Below are 9,865 nucleotides of genomic sequence, written 5' to 3'. Positions count from 1 at the left end.
GAGTGAGTGAGTGAGTGAGTGAGTGAGCGAGTGAGTGAGTGAGTGAGTGAGTGAGTGAGTGAGTGAGTGAGTGAGTGAGTGAGTGAGTGAGTGAGGTATCACAACCCGTTGGCCGCGCCCTCTCCATCAGGACGGCGGCCTCCTGCTCTCGGCCGACGCTTGGTTCTCCACCATCCTCCCCCTTCCCCCGCCCTTACCCCTTTCCCGATTTCGCACGCCGATCCTGCTGGCCGCCGCTCGTCCTCCACCTCCTCGCTTTGCCGATTTGCTGGCAGTTTTGCTGATTTCCTCTCCCCGCTGCGCTCTCGCCCCTCTCTCTCGCGCTCCCCTCCTCTCCCCTCTCGCGTAACCGGGGCAAATCAAACTGAATCGTCGTGTTTTGGCACAAATAAAGGGCTGAGGTTGCGAAGGGATGCGAGAGGAAATAGAGGGAAGGGGGAAGGGGGTAGCGCACGTTTACCGGGACGTTCCAGTGAAGATTTACGACGACCCACGCAGACCGAGCTGCTCTGGTTGGGTCTTATTATTCAGCTATTTTTTACTATCTAAAATTTTCCTCAAACTGCCCAAGCGAGCTAAAAGGTATGCGAAGTTTTACGATTTTCTTGCGTTAATTTTTGTTTTTAAATTGGTTATTGATTAGAAAATTAATCTACACCGAGGTCTACATTGAGGAGACTTTCTTCGTGATACCGTCGAATAAAAGGCAAGTAAAACCCAGCCTTTTGGCAGGACGCGATGAAAGCAGCAGCGTGGATCGGTGTCAAACAAGTGTCACAGTAAATCAGGCTGTGCTGTGCTGCATGCCCCTCGTCAGCCGTGTCGACCTGCGCGCTGCTCTGCAATTTACAATGTCTCGAGGTGCCACGCCAACTTTCCTTCTTGCTGCTGCTCCCCCTGCTCGCTCGCTGCCGCCGTCGAGTAGTGCAACAACAAGTACAGAGTATAGTTATGAATGAGGAATCAGCAGCACAGCAGGGGCCCTGCCGCCGGCGCCGTGCCGCTGCCAACTGCTGCTGCTGCTCTGCCTCAAATAAGGATCTTGGATCCGCCAGAGACGCGCACGCTCTGCCTTTGAGGAGCAGCACAGCAGCGGCTGTACCGAGCCGACTTCAATATGAACGCGCGCGCACGCGGCGAAAGGAAAGAGAAAAAAAATACAAAAAAATAAATACGAGTCTTGCTCCTCCTTGATGCTCCTGGTGCTCGAGCTCAGCCGAGGCGATATTTTATTAACGTCCCCCTCCCGCCCCCCTTGCAATAGTACGGCTGGTGCCGAGCCAGGGCCTTGTATAGTGTAGTCCCAAAAGCAGACGTTCAGCAACGGCGGCGGCGTTGTTGACATCCATTGCGCCCCCCTCCCCCTCCCCTCCTTTCACCCCGTTATGAGACAAGTCACGTGATGTGCCGTGATGTGCCACGAGACACATGTCACGTTTTAAACACCTACGACAAGAGAGGGGGCTGGACTCCCCCAATCCCCACCCCATCTCCATCCGCTCCCCTTTATATATGCTACACTGGAAACGCAAGAGCGTGGATGCCGCACACTTGTAGATGTGTGAATGTGAATGCCGGTTGTACACTTAAGGGAGTATCTTCCTTTGACATTCACACGCTTTTGCCTTACAAAAATTCAAATGAAATTTCACGAAGAATCCAATCACAGTGAAAATTTGATCATCAGCTGCCAGTGGCAAAAACAATTACCGCACACGACGTATGTTCCTGGTGTTCTCACACGTTTGCCGCGCGGTTCCCGTGCCCATTTAAATGCGGCGGGCTGGGCGGGCCCCGTGTTGCACTACAAAGGGATAACAATATAGTGGCAGTTAAAGCAAGACCTTATGCTCGGGATTAGCGGAGGTGCGGGCCGGTACGAGGGGGGAGGGTCGTGGGGGAGATGGGGGAACCGGAGCGGGATAAGGTATATATTCCCACCAGCTCGGCGGCGCGTGGCGCGGGAGGGAGGGGGGACGCTAAGTGAATCGCGTGGGGAATGACCTGCGCCACGGGCGGGGATGACGGCAACCGGCTGCTCTGCGTACGGATTTTCATTTTCCAAAAATGGTATTTCCAAGAAATTTGTCTCAAGAAATTTTTTAAAGAATCTCCTATTATTTTTCGGGGGCTTTTTATTTAAAACAAAAATTCTGGAAATATTCTACTTTACAAATCCCTAGCTCTGCGTCGTCGGGCGCGTAAGATACCTTGGTGCGGGAGGTCAAGAAATCCCTCTGCTCCGGCCGAGCGCCCTGTTTCACCTCCATCCAACAGAAAAAAAAAAAGTGAGCCGGCATTCCATAATGTGGCGCGCGATGAACGAAGTCGCGCGTAAAACTGGGAGCGGGGCTCTCTGCCTCTTTCTCTGCGAGGGATCCCTCTCTCTCTCTCTCTGTTGCTGAAAAATATTTTCGCCGCTGCTTTCTGCCGCCGTTGCTGGCTGCGTTGGAGCATATTAAGATTGGCGCCACCGCGCCTCTGTTCGCACGCCCCTGGGCGTGGCAGGGCGTGGCCGGGCAGGGCTGTGTGGGATCACTGCTAAATGGGCGGGGACGTCCTGCCACACCACGTTACGACTTATGCAGCTTACTGAGCAGGCAACCTCCAGGGTGGCCGGCGGCCGTGGCGGCGCTCTGCTACTACTATCAACCCTCCCCCCGGGCCCTCCCCCGGGCAAGGATTACCACCGATCTTATACCACCGCCACCCCTCCATCGGCGCGGGCTTACCAACCTCCTGGCCGGGGGCGGCGGAGATTCAGCTCCCGCCCCTCGCTCCCCGTGACCCTTGCCGGCGCTCTCTCCATCTCCACCGCCAGCCACCAACTTTTTTCGTTGTTTATGTTGTGACGCAGCGGTCGGTCGGTGTTTGTTTACTTTCCGGGCTTGCGAAAATACCGCGCTCCAAAGCCGGGGCAAGCGCGGGTGGCAAGCGCAGTGCAAGCAGCGGGGGCAGGCCACGAGGGGGGGGGGGCATGACACACTCTGGGATTGTCTCCCTCTTGTCCTTATTGCCAACTGGCTCGCCGATCTCTTTAGGGGCCATTCACAAATTACGTCTTTGAAATGAGAGGCCATATTTTAAGGATCCGTAAGAATCTATTGATTTCATCATAAAAGAGTTTCTGAATTTAGCTGTTCAGACTCTGATCCCACCGCGGAAGTGTAAACCTTCGCGTACTTGCCTCTCTAGAATGCATCATAGTATTGAAAGGTGAAAGTGCTCCACCTCGCATAAAAAGGACGTCATTTGTGTACGGCCCCTTACAACACATCCGATACACAAACCGGCGATTTATCAAAGGCACCAGCCTCATGAAATCGTCCGTGCGTGTTTGTGTTTCCGGGCGAGCGGCTCGGCGGGCCAGGGGCGGCGGTGATCCTCAAAGTGGCTGCGTCCGCCTCCAGCCCACCACCCCTGTACGAGGCGGCGAATGGCGCTTGTGGGCGTTTTCGGAATTTGTCTCCCATCGGGCGGGAATCGTTTTCGTTTCTCTCTGTTTTTATGTTTTATTACTTCCTTTTTTTCGCGGGTGTCCGTCGCGCGGGGGTCCGTTTCTTTTTACGGCGACCGCGGCCGTCCGAGGTGGTTCTCGTTGATCCCTCGTTCAGTTAGGGATCACGGACGCGTTCAGTTCCCTGGGCGCCGCTGTCTCCGCTGTCGCCGCAGCGTCCTGCTGCTGCTCGTCCCCAAACTCCCCTACGGACCCGGGAAAGTAGGCGCCAGCACCTCGGCAGCGGCCGCTGCTCTTCTCACGGTAGCCTAAACAGTAAAAATATTAATTATAATTTTATAAAGGTTGCAGTGAGTTTGTCAGCAATATTTTGTTCTAGATGGGGGAAACGACCTGTTGCGTATCACTACACGCTGTAAAATCCATTCTCATTTTCAAGCAGTTTTAAAAAACCAGGACGTCTTCTAGAAAAAATGCATGGAGCGTCTCTTAGTTTTTCGAATACTGCTTGAAAACCAAGACGGTGTTTTTACCGTGCACGAACGCATTCTTGGCAAAGGACCTATCAGCTGATAAGTACTAGTACAAACAGTTACTTACGTGTGCCGTAAAGGCAGTTGTACTCCTCCATGTCGCATGGGCTGCTGAAGGTCTTGTACTGCACCTGGTAGCCGATCTCCTGCCGGGCGCAGATAGGCTGGAGGCTGATGAAGCATTGGTCGGGCGGCGGACGGCAGTTCTGGGGAGGAGGAAGTCTGCGCTCATCTTGTTCTTCACCCAGCGCTGTTGGGGGCAGGGCAGTGGCAACAATTGTAATTAGAAAAGAACTAGCAGTTCTTATTTGATAAAAATGTTGGCGTAATTTTAAACACAACCAAATTTTGGCCACTTCAAAATGGCATAATTTAATATTCAGAAAGGATCTAAAGTCTCTAAAACAATTCGAAAACTTGACAGTCAAATAGGATTGCCAACATTTTTGCAAGTTTTCCGCCTTGGGACCGTACCGCACACGGCCAGTAGGGCGAGCAGGGCTACAGCACAGAACGACTTCATCTTTCACTGCAGCTCGTACAAAAGTGAGGGTGACACTGAAATTCGCCGTCGTCGTCGACAAACTTTATAGCCTGACAGAGTGCTTGGCGCTTGAGGCGCGCCCGGAGCCGCGAGCGCAGATAGCGCTCTAATCTGCGTCCGCACATTACACACCTTGTTTCCGGCAAAGGTAGCCGCAGACGGCGGCGGCGGCCTGCGGCTGTAGTGCCTGTGCGGCGAAATATATTTTCGCTCATAGGTTTTCAGTTTCCCTTTCTTGTGCGATTTCCGGTTTTTCCGCTGGATGAAATTTACTGGTTTCAGAATAAGTCAGTCTGTGATTACAACAGTTATATTTTCTTTTGCGGCTGTTATTTGCACTACCGGCGACTTCCGCCTGGCTGGTCGCGCGGCCTGCTTGTGGCGCCTATATAACGAGGGCAGTGACTCGGACGTTGCCACAGTCAGTCCGGAGAGAGAAACATGAAGACCATCGCCGTTGCCATCGTGCTGTGCGCTGCGCTCGCAGGTAAGCCGCCGGGGAAAACGAAAAGTGTGGCACGTGTACGCTCATTTCTGGGATATTTTTATTCAGTCGTTGCATGTTTATCGGTTTCAGCCATTTTCGCGGAGGATGACTACTCTGGTCGGCCGCGTCCGCCCGTCTGCGAACAGAAGTGTGAGAAGATCCTGGACCCGGTTTGCGCTCAAGACGACTACGGAAAGAACAGGACCTACCCGAACGAGTGCATGATCGGCTACCTCAACTGTGTCGAGGGGACGAGTGAGTAGAGTGAGACCGTTTTCCGTGGAGAAGTTTACAGGCGTTTTCGCCCAATGTGTTGTAACTTTTTCCCCGATTTGCTCCCTCAGACTCCGTCAAGATCGCCGACGGCGAGTGCCCAGACGACCCAATCGTGTGGGTGGACGACGAGGCGTACTTCGACCAATACGACATGCCCTAGAAAGTTTCAGCTGTGACCGCCCTTCGCTACCTCCCTGGCGAGACAAATAACTTATATTTAGGACTAACTTGCAAGTGCGACGGAAGAGGGCTGAGAAGAAACAAGTACTACAGAGCCCGTTGAAAAGACTCCCGCATGCAAAGTGCGTGCGAAAATCCATGTGGAGCTGCAAGCTGCTCCATTCATCGGCGTCTGCCTTGCATTCTACGGAATGGACTTCAAAGAGACAGTGATTAATAGGACGTGCCTATCTTCGTACTAAACCAGTATAGACTTAACGCCATGCCGAGAGATACTAAAGGATGCTGTACAAAATAGACATGACGTTTCCCTAATAAAAACATTTTCTCAACATAATGTGTGACAAAACAGGGCCAACGTTTAAACGTGTAATTGCCGGTTTGATGTGTCGTTTGGCTCGTCAGGGAATGTCTGTTAATCAATAAATAACAAACTCAAACTATAAGTCATGTACTTTTGTTACAATCCACACGCCCTCACTCATGGTTGCCGTCATCTGCGCCTGAATATACGACAGTTTCTCTGCCGGAGGCTGCCATTCAGTCACTTAAGAACACGCATGTGAAATCTTCTTTTCCACACGATTTTGATGTAGTTTTCGTCCGAAGATTTTTCTTACCGCGTCTTGTTGTTGTTTTTTTATGTTACGTAGTTATTATTCGCTGCCAGGGCAAAATATTACAGGAAAACTCGCCATTATAACACACTACGAGCTACTATCCCAAACATTTTTTGGCCCGACGCTTATCATCTATTTTAAAAGTCTGTAGCATAACAATTTCAAAAATTGCCATGGTGCGGGCTTTATGGAAGATTTGTGAGAAAACATTTCGACAAAGTTTAAACCTATTGAAACAAAAACATGTCAGCCTTTTTTATAATGCCGCTAACACCTTTCAAATCAAAATTACGTAACAATGACAAAAATGTATATGGTCCAATTTTGAGTGTAGGTGAATGCTTGACGAGTACTAGCTTATAGCTTGTCCTTGAACGCACCTGTGCCAACGTGTGTTTACTACGCGATATGTGAATTTGCAGCTCCGTGAGATATGCTTAACAAAACATAATAATCCCACTAATCACAAACTATCAATTTAATTTAAAATCAAATCTGGCACGGCAAATTGCGGCTGTTGGCAGTCTTTATCAAAATGGAAAACTTCTAACTTCGGTAAAAGGGAAAGCCTCAGGGGATCATTTTATAACAGTGTACATTCGGGATCGTCTGTAGAAGTATATACAATTTTCTCAGGATGCATTCGTAACACTACTGGAGTTCAGTGCCTGCGAGACTCGGGGTAGGCTACCCCGCAGTGCCAGTGCACGCACGCACTACATGTGTAATGTTGCCTGTCTGCCAGGCGTTGTGGTAGCGTGCAGATTCAGCGCCTGCGAGACACGGAGTAGGCAACGCCGCAGTACACGCATGCACTGCATGTGGAATGTTGCCTGTCTACCAGGCGCTGTGGAAGCATCCAGAGGTTTGGCGCCTGCGAGACCCGGGGTAGGCAACCCTACAGTACACGCATGCACTGTATGTTTAAAGTTGCCTGCCTACCAGGCGCTGTGGTAGCGTGCAGAGTCAGCGCCTGTGAGACCCGGGGTAGGCAACCCTGCAGTACACGCATGCGCTGCATGTGAAATGTTGCCTGTCTACCAGGCGCTGTGGAAGCATCCAGAGGCTCGGCGCCTGCGAGACCCGGGGTAGGCTATCCCACAGTACACGCATGCACTGTATGTGTAATGTTGCCGGCCTACCAGGCGCCGTGGAAGCCTGCAGAGGCTAAGCTTGGCCAGTTTTCGGTACGGCGATTGACGGACGTAGTTTCCGGATAATCCCTTACGATGATAGACATTCGCCCGCACTTGAGGCGCCTTGAACAGTTACCTAACGGGTTTCTCACTGTGTTCAGAGCGCAGGTATGACGTGCTTTTACATTTTGTAACGCATGCTTCCTCGCAGGCGTTAAGCATGTCGAACGTTACGTTTATGGAAATGAAAAATCCAGCTCACTCGTCCGCCGAACTTGTCCGCACTTGTTTGGCTTGACCTTCGCAAGCTCGCGATAAGTTTCGACTCGGCGGCGAGGTGTCTCGGCGCGCCTCCTCGCGCGTACGTCACCTGGAAATGACCGGTGGCAGTAAAGAAAACAACGCCATACGCGGAAAAGGGGGGATAGCGGTCGGATAGCAGAAGGGGGAGCGGGAAAACCGAAAACACGACCACGCCGGTATATTAGCAGAGGAGCGACCGACAGTCTCCACAGTCGCCAGACAGAAGCCATCCGAAACGACACCATGAAGAGAACTCTAGCTATTGTGTTGTTGTGCGCCTGCCTTCTGATGGGTACGTACAACTATTTCCAAAGCAAGAAAATGACACCTTTGCTTAGCCTTTTGTTTTGGTTTTTGGACCGGAAACCCAATAAGTGTGTGAATGTCGCACACTGTGTGGGAACCTCATTTGTACACATGGAGGCACAAATGTGTGAATTTCAAGTGGAAATTGAAACCTTTACTCCCTTTGTATAGAAAAGGGAATTAATACACGTCCAAATGCGCGACATTCACAAACTTGCCTTCACTGATAAACTAAGTGTTCAACTGCTCAACACTTATAAGTGTGCAACTGCAAGTTGAATGCTTGCAAGTGTGCAACTCCGTAGTCGTACGCTTGCAAGTGTTAAACTCGGTAGGTTTGCACTTGCAAGTGTGCAACTCCTCGGTTGAACACCTCTTGCACACTTGCAAGTGCACACCTACCGAGTTGCACACTTGCAAGTATTCAACTTGCAGTTGCACACTTGCAAGTATTTAACTTACAATTGCACACTTAGAAGTGTTGAGCAGTTGAACACTTAGTTTATCAGTGTTTCAAGTGTATAGTTTTGATTGAGCGAGTGCCATTTCTGCACCTGACCTGATTGTTATTTTTCGTCAGCCGTGAGCGCGCAGCAGCAGGAGGAGGAGGAGCAGGACACCCTGGCCGAGCCCTACAAGTGCCCGGACGTGTGCGCCGCCCTGTTCGACCCCGTGTGCGCCCAGCTGGGCCGCAGGTACCGGACCTTCGGCAACAAGTGCGAGCTGCGGCGGTACAACTGCAAGAACCAGACGAGTGAGTGCACGGCGGCACAGCCACACTGTCTCAGAGTAAAAATAATATTACAGCCGAGAGTGCGCGAAACCTGGTTCTACAAAACCGACGCACAGATGAAATTTGACTGTACAAGGTGGCCCAAATACCCCTGGCAATTTCGAATTTATGCTGTGCCGCATGCAGTCGTGCATTACCTACCTTCTCTCCATGGCGAGTTGGCAAGGAGTCCACACGCCTGCATGCGGTGCAGTATAACTCAGAAGTTGTCTGGAGTACGTGGGCCACCCTCTCAGGAATCTGTTGCTGTCGTTGGTTTTTTCGATCACTTCAACGCCGTCTTATTTTTGTTTCTCCAGGATGGAGGATTGTGAGGGAAGGTGCTTGCCCTACCTACTGATCACTACACGCCGCTCGTTGAAACCTCCCAGGGAAGCACACCGGCCAAAAAGAAAACACAAAAAACAACAACAAAAAAACCAAGACCCGATCCGTTTTGGACTGCAACTTACGCCGACTTTAACTTTGTGCCACACAATTTCATCAATGAATAAATTTTAGAAATCAACTCATATTGCATTGCTTTATGTCCTGTCATTACCGTTGTCAATTCCGTTTGCCGCTCTGTTTAGCCGCATGCCCTTCACATAGAAAAACTAATTCGACTGCTCTCAGATAATTCTTTAGCACCGAGGATTTTAAAAAATGACTGAGGAGACTCGACAAGCCTATTTGGCGACAGTGCAAAATTTAGGTTGGCTTCCTAATTTGGCACCAATCTATTGACAGTGTATAGCTAAATCTTTAAATCCATTTTATTTTTGTTTTTGCGCGGATGTGAAACTGCCCAGCTACATTGATTAGCACTAAATCTGAATTTGTGTTTTTGCGCATGCCGCTTGCAGTGGGTTATGCGCGCGGTCACGTGATTGTTGCGCCGTTGTCACGTTATTAATGGGCTCATTACGAGCCGCGGTCAGTAGTGGCGGCCCGGCCTCGGACCGGCCGGCCCCACTACAAGGTCCAACAGGCGGCCACTAACCCTTCTCCTCCTGGACAACGGGGCTATTACTGCCCCCGCTCTCTCGCTCTCTCTCTCTCTCTCTCTCTCTCTCTCTCTCTCTCTCTCTCTTTCTCGCACGCTCTCACACACATACACACCACGCACATGAACCGGACGCCATTATCGCCAATAGCAGAACGGGGCGGAACTCGGTCGCCGCCGGATTCGATGCGGTCCCAGTGTGCTAAAAATTAAGTATCCGCAGGGGTGTAAAATGTGCTCTAACC

General features: G+C 51.0%; 3 protein-coding genes across 3 annotated transcripts; 2 read left to right on the top strand and 1 right to left on the bottom strand.

Annotated features, from left to right (window-relative positions):
* Positions 1 to 3,488: 3,488 nt before the first annotated feature.
* On the bottom strand, positions 3,489 to 4,573 carry LOC113202940 (uncharacterized). The gene is made up of 3 exons (XM_026417394.2): positions 4,465 to 4,573; positions 4,058 to 4,240; positions 3,489 to 3,765 (listed from the first exon to the last, which is right to left on the bottom strand). Exons 1-3 carry the CDS (start codon positions 4,511 to 4,513, stop codon positions 3,611 to 3,613), a joined length of 387 nt encoding a protein of 128 aa, XP_026273179.1. The 5' UTR covers positions 4,514 to 4,573; the 3' UTR covers positions 3,489 to 3,610.
* A 338-nt stretch (positions 4,574 to 4,911) lies between these two features.
* Positions 4,912 to 5,923, top strand: LOC113202936 (uncharacterized). The gene is made up of 3 exons (XM_026417389.2): positions 4,912 to 5,021; positions 5,112 to 5,276; positions 5,366 to 5,923. Exons 1-3 carry the CDS (start codon positions 4,976 to 4,978, stop codon positions 5,455 to 5,457), a joined length of 303 nt encoding a protein of 100 aa, XP_026273174.1. The 5' UTR covers positions 4,912 to 4,975; the 3' UTR covers positions 5,458 to 5,923.
* Positions 5,924 to 7,692: 1,769 nt separating this feature from the next.
* On the top strand, positions 7,693 to 9,147 carry LOC113202939 (U-Kazal-Dg21.2-like). Its single transcript, XM_026417393.2, has 3 exons — positions 7,693 to 7,828; positions 8,423 to 8,596; positions 8,935 to 9,147. Exons 1-3 carry the CDS (start codon positions 7,780 to 7,782, stop codon positions 8,973 to 8,975), a joined length of 264 nt encoding a protein of 87 aa, XP_026273178.1. The 5' UTR covers positions 7,693 to 7,779; the 3' UTR covers positions 8,976 to 9,147.
* The last annotated feature ends 718 nt before the right edge of the window (positions 9,148 to 9,865 follow it).

The sequence above is a fragment of the Frankliniella occidentalis genome, unplaced genomic scaffold (assembly GCF_000697945.3).
Source record: "Frankliniella occidentalis isolate FOCC.00 unplaced genomic scaffold, Focc_3.1 Scaffold31, whole genome shotgun sequence".
NCBI classification, from domain to species: domain Eukaryota; kingdom Metazoa; phylum Arthropoda; class Insecta; order Thysanoptera; family Thripidae; genus Frankliniella; species Frankliniella occidentalis.
The sequence above is the reverse complement of the archived record's forward strand: the minus strand, read 5'-3'. Positions and strand labels throughout refer to the sequence as shown.